General features: G+C 37.9%; 1 protein-coding gene across 5 annotated transcripts in view; it reads right to left on the minus strand.

Moving 5' to 3' along the window:
• Positions 1-24: 24 nt before the first annotated feature.
• IFT56 (intraflagellar transport 56) overlaps positions 25-17,343 on the minus strand; it is a 46,999-nt gene continuing 29,680 nt past the window's right edge. For 2 of the 5 annotated variants that reach the window (XM_063322590.1, XM_063322589.1), the window contains exons 13-18: positions 15,365-15,453; positions 10,106-10,189; positions 7,851-7,920; positions 4,968-5,074; positions 2,669-2,802; positions 25-1,285 (exon numbers count right to left, since the gene is read on the minus strand). In XM_063322590.1, the coding sequence (XP_063178660.1) occupies positions 1,174-1,285; positions 2,669-2,802; positions 4,968-5,074; positions 7,851-7,920; positions 10,106-10,189; positions 15,365-15,453 (596 nt within the window). In that variant the 3' untranslated portion in view covers positions 25-1,173. Of the gene's footprint in view, positions 1,286-2,668; positions 2,803-4,967; positions 5,075-7,850; positions 7,921-10,105; positions 10,190-15,364; positions 15,454-17,343 lie in introns of those variants that run through there. The other 3 variants (XR_010069445.1, XR_010069447.1, XR_010069446.1) reach the window with 3 other exon arrangements.

Raw genomic sequence — 17,343 nt, forward strand, 5'->3', positions numbered from 1 at the left:
GAGCTTTAATCAAAGCACTGACAGTAGAGATTACAGGATTCTGAGTTTCCTCCCACAAAAGATAAAAAAATAACGTCGTAAATATTTTACAGATTTACAAAATGTAAATTTTCCTTTTACAAATAATATACAAATGTTTTGCGCTACAAAACTTATAATACATTTCTATATTACAACTGTGGCCTTCTTTTAGAATTATGTATTCCCTGAACTGTTCTCCTTAAAAAACAGGAGAGTATAATAAATCCAAAAGTATAACAAATGTATTGCTAATGAGGGTGGTAAATGCTGAAGAAAATTATTCAAAACATCCAGTTCTTTTATCCGTCAGATTGCTAAACTAAATGGATTACTCACATGAATTATATTAATATGAATAAATGTTTTGAGTGTCAAACCTCAAAGCAAGATTGAACAATACAGTCAGTCAAATCTTCATGCTCTGAAAAAGATGGTACCATCATGCTTTGCTACCAACCTGGAAAGCAAATAAGCCACTTTGCAGCTTGGCCTTTTGGGTTGATTAATGCTCATCTTTAGAAATTATGGTAAGAGAGAAAACAACCCTTATATTAAAAAATAAGAAATGAAGGCATTAGTTATTGAGATTTATCCAGAAAAGCACAGTGCTCAAAATATGGTTTGTATTTTACCCCAGACAAGTAATATATAGAAGTCTTTATGTATTATCTGACACCCTAGTATTGGATTTTGGTTGCATCCATCATCCTCTCTACTGGCCACATTCCATCACTTGCTGAAGTAGATTTGCCTCAGTCATTTAACAAATTATTCTTCTTGAGAGGCCAGAGGCTTGCTGAAAAAAAACCCCCCAGAGCAGTCCAGTGACTCCTGTGGCGAAATCTGGGGAACATCTGAGGAGCACTTTGACTTCTGGACAGTTGGAATACTACTAAAAAAAATGAAACTTTGAACAAGGAATAGAGAGTGGTGCAACAGAAAACGTACCAATAAAGCTTTAATAAAAGAAGAAACTTGCTGAATATTTTGCAATCTCACTGCACTACGCTGTTGCTCAGCTGGGTCAAGCTGCTTGATCGTCTAAAGTCCTGGAAGGAGGGAGATACCCAGAATGCACAGGTGAAACCAAGACCCACATCTTACAGCCACACACACAATAGTAACCGACCTGGTTCACTTTGTGACACTGACTTAAACAGGGACTCTGTTCTCCTTGGCCCACTTTTTCATGATGCGCACAATATATTCTACTTGAGAATTACCAGTGCTCTTCAGAAGATGCAGTACTTCCCGTATAGTCTCTCTACAAAGGTGAAAAGCGTAGATTTAAACAAGGGTAAGACCCAAGTGATACAATAAACAACTACTCACATCTAAACTATTTTGTAAAACATAGTTCTTAGACAGAGAGGTCCATGCACCTGCAGAGCAGGAGCAGGTAAAAATGGACAGTAGATGAGACCCCAGGGGACAAAAAAAAAAAAAAAAAAACCAAAAACCAAAAAGGTCCTGTATACAATTGCAAGGAGGAGATAAATTAAGAGTAAAAAAAAAAAAAATCAGCAAAATGTAATTAGTTTGGCATTTAGTGTGCGCATGTGTATTTATATATAAATCCTTACTCTTGCAAAATAGTTCCCCAGAACAAAGCAAACTTTTTTTTTTCTGTCTTTAATTCTACTCGCTAGTCTTCAGTATAGCAGCATCTAACTTAATGCTGCCAAAGCACCTTACACATAAATACAAATAACGTGGAAATGAACATTACCAATAGGATAAATTGGTATAAAGCTGCAGTTTGCCAGATGCTTTACAGGAAGAAGTTGTACGCGTGTTGAAAAACAGGTAAGCTACGTGTCTTTTACTGCATCTACTGCAGTAATTGCTAAAAGGACACTTGAAGGGTGCAGTAGTTAATGAGATTATTGTAGCAGAGAAGGGAATACAAGGAAGGTGTAGAAGCCAAGATACACACCTACCAGTCATGTACGAAACAGCAACTCTGGCCAGGGGAGAATGGCCATCTGGCATCACAGCAGAATATTCACGAGGGAACAGTTCTTAAATACAGCCTCACCACTCTCTCTCACTCTCCCATCCAGTGAAATGGGCCAAAAGGAAAACTATCAGTAACACAGATAATTTCCTTCAATCTTTCATCAAGTAAGTATATTTGTCTGACATAGACAGTGTCTTCAGAAAGCAAATTTTAGTGAAAACACAGTCTCATCTACTAATTTTTTAGAGAAACTGTGTCCTTCCTACAGCACTGAGTAAATGTTTCCTTAGTTCTGTTTTATGAACGTTAAAATGTCATGGGACAGTTTTCCATTCTTATGCCATCAACACGAAATGAGGTTCTTTTCCCTCAGTTCATGTACTGACTACATTTATAAAACTTGGCTCTTCCAAGTATAATGACTAATGTATTTTTGTTTCCTTCAGTTCGTAGCATTCACTGGTAAGTTATTCTCCACCATATATTCTCTAACCCTTGGTGTGGAAAATACACTTCAAATTGAACGCTGCATATGGAACCACTGGCCAAAGTGTCTATTCTCTGAAAGGTCAATAAAGAAATGCAAGAGGATATGTATTCCTAAAGCTAAGATTATGATTCTGGCTTACAGCTAACTGGAAATAGGAAAAGAGCAAAATAAATTCAGGTACACCACAGAATACTCACTTTGCTTCTCGGCCAGCTATGATCATTTGAAAGACACCCACGCAAGCACCTCTCTTGCCTTCCCAGTATTCAGGATTACTGTCCAGTCTCTCCAGAATATCAAACGCTTTGGCCGAATAGTAAAACTGACGCATCTGCACAGGAAGTGAAACATTATTCCCAACTATATGACCATCTCTCACAAGGGGATTAAAAAGTTTGAGTTCAGTTTTCTGAAATCAGCAGTGAGTCATAGAAGAAACGTGCATTTTCCTGTTTTTCGGCCGGCAGAAAGTGACACAGAACAGGCACGTTTCAGTTCTACATACTAGAATACAATAAGGTTCTAGAGTACAATAAGGTTTTGAGAAGAATTTAGGCAAAGTAATCAACTGATTTAAGTGAGACTTAAAATGGTCTAGAAAGAGATTTTACGTAAGCTCTGATTGTCAGCTTGCTTCCACAAATTGCAGCTATGGGAAACACCAGAGGCACAGCCCCTTGCTTGAGCAACAAGACTTTCAGGGTGAGATGGTGGATTGAATACTCAAAAGATGCGCAAAAGATAATTTGCTCGGTTTTAGAAGAATGCTTTTGAGATTATAGGGCAGATTTTCTGACTTTCTTAGGATTTTGAGAACATGTTATTTTGTCAGATACAGGAAAACAGCAAAAAAGAATGTTACAGATGGTATGTGGATATTGCTGCTCTTTGGAGAGCTGGGCTGAACTGAGAGTCATTGGGAGGTTTTACAATAGGACTCAGTTTACTATCTTTCCTCTACAACGGCAAGTTTGGTCACTGTATTGCTAATAAGCCTATGCTAATAGCTGCTAGCTCTTGCATATTCACTTGCATTAGGCTCTGCTGAACCAGCTCCACGAGCTTTACACCTGTTATCTGTGTTCTGCTCTTCTTCTCACACCTGCCGTCTTAAAACAGTGAACTACTATATTTGCGCAATCACAAAATTACAATCTGTTTTTATAGTCTATATTTAATTTAAATTAAAGCTAAAATGGTTGGCCCCCTAATAACTTCGGTCCACCTTCTGGCTCTGGACAATACACTCTGAAAAGTGGATGGCCTGTGTCTCACCATGACACTTTTCCAAAGAACATCCTTTTCTCTTTTCACTGAATTGCTACTCTTCTAGGTCCCAACATGGTGCAAGCAACCCTGTAGATGGCAGAGAGGATGCCGGATACAGCATCTTGTTAATCTTCTACTGAAGTCTTGCACAGCAGTACTCTGGATAGGACAATCACTTTTTCTTTCTCCTATAGTACCATTTACAATCCTTTCAAACAAGTTTTCTTTCTATGTCTCTACATCCACTCTGCAGATGAAGCTCTCATGTTTTCTTTCCATGCTTTGCAGAACAGCAAAAAAACTTGAATCAGAGCTAAGTCTCACTGTGTACAGACACCATCTGAAGAATTAGATGTTAGAAATTTAGGCAGAATTGTAATCAGCTTCCCAAGATCTCTTCACTATTAACATAGCTTTGTATAAATTAGAATTTGGAGGCGTGCCAGCAATGTATTAGCATGCAGCATCAGAAAAAGTAAACACAATCTAGAAGCTTAGTACAAGTAAGGTAGCATTTATTTTAACTTGTTCTAAAATACCCAGAGCGTCCCTACATTAAAGTGGACAGTATCCTGTTTAGCTCGACTTTTAAAAATGTTAGACAGCTTACTCTAATCTAATGCTCCTAAGAGCCCTCCTCTAGAAAAGGTTCAAAAGAAGAACTGTTATGTGTTAGCAGGGATCCTGCTGTCAGCAGTTAAGCTCACCATTTTTTCTGAGTAGTTTTATTCCTAATTACTACACACACAGTGTCTCTTTGCCCCGCTTGGGCAGACAGAATAGTAGTTGTGGGAATTCTCTTTCTGTTTCCTTATGATTAACAAAGGAGTATCTCCCATTGCCATTAAAAGCTTTAAGGAAAAAATAACAGTCCCAGAAAAAAATGCAGCATGAGGCTCCTCATGAATTTATGCTAGATTTTTTTTTTCCTTAAAAGTTTCTTGTCATTTCTACCAACAATGAATCTCTAATAGGAGAAGAAACTGTTATTGATAGCTCAAGCATGCAGTAATTTACCAACGTTTTAATCAGTGGGTTGTCTACCAAGAAGGCCTGTAGGTTAAAATACTGACTAATCCTTGCCAACTCATCTACATTATTAGCCATCCTGCTGTTATAAAAGAAAAGTTTGGTAGTGATGACAATGATGGAAAGTATCAAAAAATGGCTGTTGGTACAATCACTGAATTAACATGCCATACACACGGTTCTAAAGAGAAGACTCACTTTGTAGCAATCGTTTGCAATGAGCTGCAATAGGTTAAAGGACTCCCCTGAGGTTTCCATCTTCAGATAGAGCTTCCAGGCCAGCTGTGGTTTCTTATTCATAATATCTGCAATAACAACAAAAAGCTGGGATTGCGAAAAGAATATGCCATGCATAATACTCAACGGCAGGTGGAATAAATGTTCCTAAATTTCTTTCCTTAATGTAAACGCATGCCTCACCCTGTGATCATGAGGTTGGAAAGGGAAAGTTGTCTTTATCTTCTGTTTTAATAGTGATAACAAACCAATTAATCAGAGAATACCAATGTCAAGAAGAATAATTATGACATTTACATCTCAATTTATATTTCACAGATACAGCAATAAGCACAACTCTCACGATTTCAGATGTTATTAAGAAACAGAACGGAAAGCATTAGAGAGGTTATTTTATGCAGGACAATGGACCCTGGCAATCCATTTAGATGCTGAGATTTAGGATTATGTGTTCTCACACACAGAAAAATTTCAATTGGCGCTGATCTGAGATCTTTAATACTTGGTGCCCACCTCAATCTAAACATTCAATTGTCTTGATTCCTAACAAACCAAAAGCAGGGGGGAAGCAAAGCCCCTCCAAGCATAACAAAGCTTGTCATGAAGCATCCACTAGAAAAAATGTTTCCAAATTCATGAGATTTTGCACTGGTTTTAAATTTGCCTATATGACTAGAATTTTTCATTGGCCTTTAACTTTAAACATGACAACTATACGCAATTAGAAATAAGAGAATTTGAATCTTCCATCTTGGCTAGTGGAAATTCTACTAGGGTGTTTGAACACAGAGAGTTCTAAAATTGTGATCTTCTGGAGATAAGAACCCATTCTGTTCAATCTGAGGTTGATACTGGTAATTCCAGACTCATTCAAGTACTGGGAGAAAAGAAAATGAAATTAAGCATTCTTTTCTTTTTCAAGTCTTACCAGCTACTCAGACAGTAGCTGGCTGTTCACACATTGACCACTCTTGTGCTCTTTCAAAAGAAGGACTGTTGTTGAATGTGTGGCAATCATCAACAATAAACACGTAACATCAAATCACAGTATTTATAGACACTTCTCATTTAGGAGACAGCAAGACATCAAATCAGATTTTTCTTTCATCAGCTCCAGATACCATATACAGTGGCAAACAGCCAGGTCTTAATTTCCAAATACCAACCCATCCATCTAGAGAAATGGTGTACTGCGCTAATTCAGTGGGTTTTTTAACTTCTCTTCAAGAAGAATTTGGTATAAATAGTACCATAATATTAAACAAAAAATACCATCCAGCATTCAAAAAAAGATGCATCTCTAGTACTTTTTGCCCTTTGGAAATATTTCAGCATTGAATTGTTTACAACTCAATACCTAATCATACTGTGACATGAACGTATTATAATGCTTTGTAATTTCTACAGCAGCTTTCATCTAGAAGGATCTAATAACAATTTACATACTTGACGCAAAAAGATAACTATATTCATCACTAAACAGTTGTTTCTTCAAAGAATTCTAGCAGCTGTTTGGAAATTAAAAATCAAAATTTTAAGACAGACACAGAAGAATACAGCAGCCCTTCTGAAACTTCAGCGGGAATTCAGAATGGGAAAAGGCACACTTGAGAATAAATAGCAAATACTATAAAAGAGCTAGAAAATTTTTAATTGATAACACGGTGTTAATTCTACTTATTGTATAGTAAGTAGCACCTTCAAAGAGTTCTGCATCCCCAGATGTATGTCAAAGAACTACTATAGCACAGAATCAAAAGGATGAACGCTGTCTACTCAACAACCATGAACTGCTTTTGCAATGTGAGTTCTCCCATCAAAAAAAAAAAAAAAAAAAAAAATCACATAAACCATTCACATATAAAACACGCAAACATAACCAGGTACCACAGCTTAATGAAAAATGAAATAAACTGGCACATCCTAAAATAGAGTCATAGGTGTGATGTGCCTGTCTGGAAAGATCACGTTAGAGATGTTGACCACATCTGCGATATGGCATAATGTCCCACAACGTACATATTTGCATTCCAAGTACAACTACAGAAAATTGTTTGATAAGAGAACATTTTTGTATTGAGGCACTGTAAAGAAAACAAATTAGCCTAGGGAGTCTCAGACTTGAGTCATTAGAAAAGCATACCTCTCTACTATTTTGCATGCGGCATTGTAGCCATATCTGTACTGAGATGTATTCTGCAATATTTTAAAAACTGATTCAGAAAAACTAAATAAAATTTGCTATAGGACATTAAGCATAGCAAAAGTTTTCTGGGTTCAAGGAAAGAACAGAAGAGTTTTTGGAAGAAAAAACATGCTGGAGATTATTAAGGACATCCCTCAGGCACAGGAGTTTGGACAACATGAAGAGTAACATGGTAGGAAGAAAAACTCCACGTATGCTCGCCTGATTCTCCTCTTCCCTAGACATCTGACACTGGCTGCTCCTGGAGGTAGACAGACCCTTGGGCCTGACCCAGTGTGGATGCTTCTACTTTGTGTTTTACTCTGAACATTTTAAAGTTGTAACTCAGTCTTTTAAGACAGAAAAATCTTCACTCAAGCAACTGAAGTAGACAATTGAGAAGGAAAAGGTTCACTGGTTAGGACAAAACTGCATTGACAGAACTACAACAGCATTGCACTGAAGCAGTAATTGCTTACTAAAGCCAGACGTATGAAAGGTGCAATAACCACCCACGCTGTAACTAGTGCAATCAGCTTTTCACTTTCATAGTCCTGAATCCACCTACAGCATTAAATTCAATTAGGAAAGTGGATTGCCAAGACTGATGCAATAGAGGAGGATCTGTATTCTGCAACGTTGAGAGTAAAGTGACTCACAGCAGCGAGCTAGCCAGCTAAGGTAAACAAAATCATTCTTTATCTTCTCACTCTGGATCAAAAGGAACACCTGCAGGAAGAAGGAAAAGAAAAGATTATACATGCATGTACTTTTAAACAAACAGAAGGCAGACCTGCCTCGTTTCAACATGCAGCTAAGGCTTAAGCCACACGAACAACTGCTTCATGAGAAAGAATGCAGTGTTGGGGCATCTCTGTGTCGGGTAGGTGGAGGAGTCAAACAGCGCCATGCTCATTGAGGGACTTCTGCAGCTTCAAAAGGCCAAGCTTGGCAGAGGGTGCGGCCTGCTCTGAACAAGAGCCAGTGGGCGGCCATGCAGCAGAAACAGCACAAAGGAACACTGGGCCTGTGGGAAAAGCTATTTGGAATGTGTTTGTTTAGAAAGCAATGCAAGCAATTACATTAGCATCTTCTTGAAATACCAGAAGTTTCACATATAGATGAGCCTTTCCTCCCCATACACGTCAGAGATCAGACCAGGGCAGCAATAAGCCATTTCTAACCATTTTGGTTTCAGTAAGGTTCTGAAGCAAAACATTTGTCTTTTGTAACTCACTGTACAAATACAGGTTTATTACATTCTACATCTAAAGGGATGTGTGGGGGGAAGTTATACATTTTAAAATGTACTCTGGCTTTACTCACAGAAGAAAAAAAAAAAAGCTAGTTATGCCTCTCTGCAGGTATATTTGAAACTATACTAGGATGCCACTGGCAAAACTCAAAATACCTTTATAGGAGCAGATGTGTGTACTGGAACAGTGAGTGCCACAAATTACTGACATTTTTATTGGTTAGACATTGCTGACCCTCTAATTTTGGGGGTGGGGAAAAAAAAAAAAAGGCAGCATTATCAATGTAAGTAGCGCTTTATCATAGGTTTTATTTCATTATGTCCAGGGAGGTAAGCTTGTTAATAAGTTACTAAGTGCTATACGTGGAGATATTTTACAAGTTTATGAGACACTGGTGAAGGGTGATCTTTATATGAAAGTGTCATCACAGGCAAAGATCAGACATTAGGACAGACTAATCAATTTAATTACATAATCCTGTTATTTAAATGTGTCAGCTACATAGCACAAGTTTATATAGAATCATTTGTAAGAACATAAGAGGAAAAGTGTGGATTAACAGCAGTTTACACCTTTGTGTTTCTTTGCTGCTTGACTGCAGCTAAAGCTTACTTAGAGCATTATCATTTTTATCAGCGTAGCCTGCTAGTATAGTTTTAAGATATTCACCTGCATTTTCATTAAACTAACTAAATTAAGGTAGGTGAATTGAAATATATATCCATGCTGCCTGACAGTCTTGGATATTTTTCTTAAAGAGAGATGGAATTTCAGGTCACAAACTGAGGGGGTGAGTGCTGGGTAGGAAAAAAAAAAAAAAGCAACCACACAACGAAAAACCCCAGGGGGGGCTCTGTTGTCAAGAGACCTGAAGAGTTAAAAAGTTAGACAGTCAGGAAAAACAAAACAGAAAAACCCAAAAACCAAAAAAACCCCAAACCAACCAAACCTATATGATTCACTTTAAACTACGTGGTTGGTTGTGGTTGTTGGTTTTTTTTTTGTTTTTTTTTTTTCTGGCTTGTCTTCTTTCTGGTCTTGTGGAAAATGTTGCTTCCATCTTCATAATAGCTATTTGCTTTTGCATATTTTAGTTGTAATTAAGTTTCTACTGCACATAGACACAAAAAATGCTGTGTGTAGAAGTTAATCTCTTCCAGCTGCATCTGGATGCTGCTGAATAAGATAGCGAGCACTTCCTCTTTTCCTCCCACAATTCCCAGAGGACGAAATTTTTTTTTTGTAAAGCACTAATTTCTAGGGACACCTACAAGCCCTTAACTATTCAGTGTCTTTTACTCAGCATGCCCTAGTCAGTCTGAACAATAAGACTGCCCGGGATCCCAGACAAAGCGTAGGAAATCTGATTAAGAGGGCATTCTTTGATCAATTAGAGATAGCTGCAAGCACTCTTGTGATGCACCGCAAGCAGCATGACTCCCCATATACCTCACATTACAAGATTAGCAAGATAATCTTTTCTGAATAGTGTTCACTGAGAGTTTCAGTTCCTCTAAGAAGGGGAAGATGATGTTCCGCCCGCCCAACCTGCTTATTTTCAACCAACATGAAGCTCTGGAGGGAGAGAAAAGGAAGGAAAGAGAGGAGTATGTGGAAAATGTCTCCATTGTTGTTTTTTAAAGAAAGTAAATACATACCTCTTCAGCCTCACTAAAATTGCCCATGGCAGCTTTGGCTTGGGCGTAGTTGAAGTTAAAAGTGTCATCATTGTAGAAGTAACTCTGGAAAATAAGCCACACAGACAAAATGCAAATAAAGAAAACAAAAAAACTCCTCCCACGGTATAATAACATTAAAAATATCTCCTCCCCATAAATCTGAGTCAGACTATATCAAGACAATGGGAAGGAAAAAGAAAAACCCACATTATGAACATACGGCATTTATAAACAGTGGGTAGAAAATTATGGACTGGCTTTCCATCCTACATTCGTGACTACAAACACAGCTGGAACATTCCACAGTATTAACCATGAGAGATCTGGAGAATGCTTCAAGCTCAAAATTGCAGTGGCAGCTTTTGTGGGTGTAATTTTCACTTTGGGCATGTGAAGTCATGCTGTGGTGCCACAGTCTCTTTCACCTCCCAAGCACTTATTTCACCACTAGGGTGGTAAACAAGCAGTTGACTCCCTAATGGCTTAAGGAGATGAACAGTTTATTTTTCCAAAGTCTTCTCAAGGTTCAACAAGAGATCCTGTGGATCTGGTTATGTGACATGCTGGATCACATGATGGAGGTGGAGCCGCAGCACTGGGCTGTAGTCAGGCAGCACACTGTGTAATAGGACTTCCTTAAGCTCAAGCCTTGCTTACAGGCACCCTTCTCTCTATCTGAAGTGCAAGACCAAGTTTTTCTCTCCCATAATATTTAACTGGACACACCTGGTTAATGACAGACCACGTTGATCTAGCTGTGTCTTTTCTGAAAAGCTGCATGGACCAAAGCAGAAAATACTACTCTAGGTACAGGTTAGCTTGATGTTTGGGTTTGACCCAAATAGCTTAGATTTGATCACGGTCAGACGTCCAGACTGAAGTGTAACTCAGATGACCAAAAGTCAACATTCAGCACTGTCCCACACTGCTGCACGAATGGTGGACCTGATAGAGATAAGGTGGAACACAATACCACAGCTATAACCGTGGATGGGATTGAGGATCCCTGCCCAGGAGAGGTGCAGTGCTTATGAAGGAGCATGGGAAAAAGCAGGGTGGTTTATCCACTACAGTTACTGTAAGAAAAGCCTTCCTGTGTGCATGACAGCAAGGTGTGTGGAAGAAGAAATGTTTTTCTTTATGTAACATCTAGAAAAGAAACAGAACTTGTGTACGAAGATCAAACTTTTGTTGTGTTCCCTCATTAAAGAGTGAAGAGCAGGTAAAAAGCATAGTTGAGACTGTACAAAAGATATGGAAAGCAAGCACCACAACCCCTTCCCAGTGCTCTTTATCTTCTTTCATGATGTAGGGACACTTGAGGAACCTCTTCCCTTCCCTGTCACAGGCAGTCAACAAAGTGTACTGATCCAGTCCACCCACACACATGAAGGTAGTGCCTTGAGAGAAGAGGTGGGGGGGTTGCCACCATGTGTCAGATGTCTAGGTTTCACCCAAATAGTCTGTTAGGGTCCAAAAGCTGGCAAATATAGCAAGCTATGCAAAAGCATAAGGATGAACCATTTGGGTGAATCTTAAGCTCAGTTTGTGAAAACATTTCAGTACCCTTAGGGTGAACTAACTGGTTTCACCATATGAGAATTACAACACTTTACTGTATTCTTCCTCAATGATAGTTTCATGTGAATCAGCACAAGACCCAGGTTAAGCAAAGCTGGTGAGCAAGATGCTAGTTTTACTGTACAAATAGTTCCTTCTGTTCAAATAGCCTCCATTGTATTTTTGAATTAAAACAGAAAAGAAAATCTGCCAGTAAGCAAACTCAAAACCTCTGTCATTCTATCCTGGCTGTATTAATGCTACAGACCACACCTGCTGCAAAAACAAAACCAGTAGAAATGAACTAGTGCTGCTGATAGTGTACCACATTCACAGCAGCTAGATATTTTATTTCTTTTTCCTTTTTTTTGAACCACATTATATGTACGGGACTTCACTCTTTTGTGGTCTTCAATCTTTTCATAGAACTAACTGTGCTCTGAGTGATGTCCATTTCAACGAGATGCTCAGATACCCAGTTGACCAATGAAGCATTTGTTGTGGCCAGAACTCAGCCGAGCCTGAATTAGCTTGTCTTCTCAGTTAATCCTCAGTGTTATAATGTCACCCTCCGGGCAGCTGGCAATACGTTTATTATAAGGTGTCCTTTGAGACATTCTCATGCCTAAAGCAGTTTTAATCAATCATGGATGAAGGTGGTGTTTCCTGAGAGAATATCATGCAAACAATCTTCACACAGTGCACAGCTCCACTTAAAGAGCTGCAGAAATTCTACTGAAGTTTATTCCTGTGAATGACACAAAGGTGACTGTAAAGCCACCTAAGCCTTGCCTGTAACATGGTACAGGAAGAATTATTTGCATCCCTGTGACCTGAAGAGAAGGGGAATGACCTAAACAAATCTGAGGAGTAGCTAGTCTCAGCTGAAAAACGATGATAACAATCAACTTCTTCAAAAGGACCATGCAAGGAATGTAGTAGTAGGCAGAAAACTTTTCTCCTTAGTCCCTGCTATTTATCAAGTGCATTATGTCTGAAATTGCCAGTATTTATGATTCCCTTCAAGAATTCATAAATACATATTTTACTTAAGCTTAATCATTTTGCAACTTGCTAGATACAATCTATAAAACCTTCCAAACTTGCAACCTCAACCCTACCTTGAACTGTGATAATAAGTTCCATAAACTGTGTTTTGAGAGGGACAAAACGCATTTTCTTAGAAAAGATATTGTGAATTTGCTGCAATTCCAGCAAGCGGTACCTTGTTTTTAGCCTCTCCTAATACAAATGGAGGTTTTAAATCTACCTTGTTTATTCTAATCCTTATTTTGTATAATTTTATTTTCTTAACTTCCCTCTACAGCAAATAATACCTATCTTCTAAATCTCTTAAGACAATATTTTAATTTCTAATTATTCTCTGAATCACTTTCCTTTCTGCATTTGAGGGGGTAGTGGCCAGTATTTCAAATAACAGTACACCACCGTACAATGAAAGGCATCAATCTATTTTACACTGAATTTTCTTTATTTAGCTTACTACTTTGTTTCACCCTTATAAATGCATTCACATTACAACTGTGAAAACCAAGGGAATATTTATTTTAAAAAAGTATTATCTTTGCCTAAATATGGGTCAAATCAAAACAGATATATGGTTACTGATGCCAAAGGCATGTATATGTGAACAAGTCCAAAGCTTGCAAGCTGAGATCCACATATATATGTTATAACGTCCGACAGTACTTTCAGCAAAACAGCTAAGTTTTTAAAAGAAAAAGCAGTCAGATAACCCTTCCCCTCTCCCGTGCACACATAATAAAAGAGTTTCTCACAAATCTGACAAGGTAACAACACTCCTTCTTGTAGTTGATAAATACAGCCGGACTGAAGGCTTGCATACCTGTACTTGTTCACTATTTCTGCCTTCCTCCTGACAGTTTTTAAACATTAGATCTATTTCTCACCTGTATTTCCCTCTGCATGGGCTCTTACTAACATCTTACAAAGTCACATCGAGTATTCTCTCTTCCTTTCCTTTTCCCTTCAGATTTTCTTTCCAACCCTTCCTACAACACTTACCCTTATACCCTCAGAGACGCAGACTTGTCTCACCTAATCCCCTCCAAGCACGTCTCTTGCCTCATGACTCTGACCTATCCCCTGATCACTCTATTGCCCACTTTCACCCTCTTAATTTCTGTTTGGTGTCTTGTTCATTTTTGGCTCTTTCCTTTACAAACCTTAGCCTTACTTTCCAATATTAATGACAACTCCGTTTGCCTCCCCAGATGCTACTCCTCTCTCTCTCTCATTTCTAAGCTTTCTCGTATACCTTGGAGGTGGTGTATAATCACATTTAACCGTAATCTTTTCAGGTTAGAACTAGTTGTTTAAGAACTTTTTAAAGGAAATGGAAAGAGCTGGGCATTTCTATGGGGCGACTCATTCCATTCTAAGACAAGTGTAAGAAATGCACAGGATTTCTGGCAATTACCATCTGGCCCTGTTGGCTATAGACTGAGACCAGGTGATCAGTTACAACTAGAAATCTGACTTTCAGAGGGCTCAAGTTAGGCCAAACAAATCTCACGGTTAGTTTCCAGCTTTCGTGTTCTTCAATTACACACATGCTCCAGTTTGGGGTGGTGGTGGGGTGTCTCTTCATTCCATTACAGTGTAGCTATTCCAGTGGCTACAGCCACTTGGGATTTCTTCAATGACCTCTTTCCAGACAAAGTTTAAAAACACAACACCTGAACCATTTTTCACCCACCACCTGCTTTTGGCACCATTAGAACCACATATTTTTCTTTAGATCTCACCCTCCTTAGAACATTGTAATTGTGCTCATCTGGTGTATCTCCCTAATAATTTCTTTTTAGATTCTTGTTCCTCTTCCTACCAAATATAGAGTTCTTATAACTCTAGTTTCAAATCACTGGAACGAGACTGCAATCACTTAACCCTATAATGACACTGCAGTGTCTCTCTTTTTCCTCACATCTGACTTATAACTGGATCTCTGTAAGTTATATCCATTTTATTCACTGAATACTGGTGATCTCATAATGCTCCATTATGATAACCGCAAACTCCTTCTCTTACTTTGAAAAATGCAGCATTGCCTGTAGGGTACGACTCAGGTTACTTCTGTAAAAATAATATTCTTAGCTTGCTGCTTTGGTAATACTGCCCTATTTTAGCCCTTCAGTGACTGCTTTCCCTGCAAAAGTAAGTGTTATTACTTTCAGAGTCCTTCATGTCCTATCTTCCTTACACACTCTTGGTCTTTAAAATGTCGGCCCCAGTTATTAACCAGTGACAATAATCTCCATTGCTCATTTGTTAAATCTTAACAAAACATATGGGTTTTCTTCCTCCCCATAAATATCCACTAATTTTTTCATTGTCTTCTTTAAATTATCTTTCTCATCTTCTGTGATGCCACCAGGAAGCCTGATAACAGTTAAATTGTAAGTGTGATGAGACTATCATGCCCACCATACTGTGCAATGCTATCTTATAAACTGCTTCTTCACATTGTGATCCATTTGCTGTATTGACCACTTACATCCCACTGTTGTTCCTGGGTTTTGTTGTTACTGTTGTGTTTCTGTACCTTTTTATGTTTATAGTGTCTCACACAGTCCAATTCCATAAGTAGTGATTCCATGCATTAGAGTACTACCAATAATAAATAATAATACTAACCTTGACTGAGTTGAGATAAATCAGGACATTACCAAACTGCCTAAGAAGAAAGAAGCAGGAGGACATGCACTGTCTCCCTGGAATGGTATCTAAAATTCAAAAGAGAAATGCAGATTTGTAGAATTTAAAAATCACATGGTGATGGAAATTACTGCCAAGATTGCTGGCAACTATGAAAACAGCTAACTTCTAAAAATAGCGTAACTTGCCTTTTCAGGCAAAGGACCATACAAGAGGTTAGAAAAACTATTAGATCATCTTGTCAACTTTCTCTACAGCATACAATAACTATTGCAAGACTGCATTCAACAGCAAATTCTTCAGAGACAAACGATTTAAGTAACAGGCCTTTTCCATGACACAATTTATGTAGCATAATTTTACTGTGAATTAGTCTTACTCTAAGAAAGTGACACTTGATACAAAGCTCGTGTTTATTATTCTAACCTCGTCAGCCTTTTTTCTTTGTTCTTTAAAATTATGCTTTTCAGTTATCCTGGAAATTTTACTTCCAGTAAGAGAGTAAACTTCATATTCTGAAAATATTGTTATTAAAAAGTTAATACATGCACAGGAAAAATACTTTGTGATAAAATACAATATGAAAATTAATTTCCATGCATTTGGGATTACCACATTACACGCAAGTAGTAAAGCCATAAAGAAGTTAGGCATATCAGTTCAAATGAGTGTTAGTAAACTTTCCTGCCCTCTGTGTCATCATAAACTTTGCTGCCATCCTACTATGCTGTCATCTACACTGAAATTGTCAGTTGGGTTACTGAAAAGAAACATTTCAAAGCTTTTTTACAGATTGTGAACTAAGCTTGCTAGGACTAATTTTTGTTAGGCCCAACTAGCAGAGATTGGTCTGAGATGGATGAACCCAAGTAGCAGCTGGGAAGGCATACGCACGAGTGACGTCAAATCACTACTATTTGACTACGTCAGATGATCATTAGAGAGCATGCTGCTCTCTGCAGTTTGGTAAGGTGACAGGAGATAAGATCCTAAGGCTACCAACAGCCCTGAAGTAATCTGCTCCTGTAGGTTAGCTACCATCAATTCATCCACACTAGAAAACTAAAATATCTTTTCTGTGTATAAAAATTTCATGTAACCCAAGACCATTATTTTGACTCCATACCACAGCACAAAATATAGCATTATGCTGGAAAACTACACATTCTCCTTTAAATAAGGTAGGGTAGTAACTATTCCTCAAAAGCACAACATAAGATCTCAAAATATATTTCAAAGGAAAGCAGAATATTCTCATTTTTTATCTTTTAGCACGAGGAGATACTAAGCTTGGATGTCCTGTCATTTCCACATAGAGACAATCCATCCTTATCTATGTCGGAACCACATCATTCAGTTCTCCAATCTGAGAAAATTATTTGGTTATTTATGAAGTCTTCACTTGGGAGCAGAAACCGGCCTGCGTATTTATCTGTTCTTTTTTACATGCAGGCATACTTATGACACATACATGCCTTGACACGACAATAACAGAAACAATTTTCCTCAGTGTTTCTCTGCCGTTTTTTTTGTTGTAATGAGAATGCAGGTACCTCAAAAGTGATCCTTTTCTTTCACATTCATAAAGTTAATAAACTCACAGCAATATATTTTCAACATTTTTTTTTAAAAAAGCAAATAAACATGCAAAGAAGACTGAAAACTGAGAATACATTTTCAGTAAAAATGAATCAATCACAAAATATTAGAACCACACTTTTCCCATATACGACTGGAGAATTTCTAAGTTTCAGTATTTATTCTTCTGTCCACATTTTGGCAAAAAATTTTGTTTTCCCAGCATACCATCCTTCATATACTTTTAGTGAAAGATTTCATTAAAAAACCAAACAAGTAAAACATCTGTAAATCTCATACAACTCAACAATGAATACTACTAGTGACAGGAAAACTGGAGTTCTATAGTTCTGATTCATCCCATGTGACTCATGCAGGAA

The sequence above is a fragment of the Chroicocephalus ridibundus genome, chromosome 1 (assembly GCF_963924245.1).
Source record: "Chroicocephalus ridibundus chromosome 1, bChrRid1.1, whole genome shotgun sequence".
Classification (NCBI taxonomy): Eukaryota; Metazoa; Chordata; class Aves; order Charadriiformes; family Laridae; genus Chroicocephalus; species Chroicocephalus ridibundus.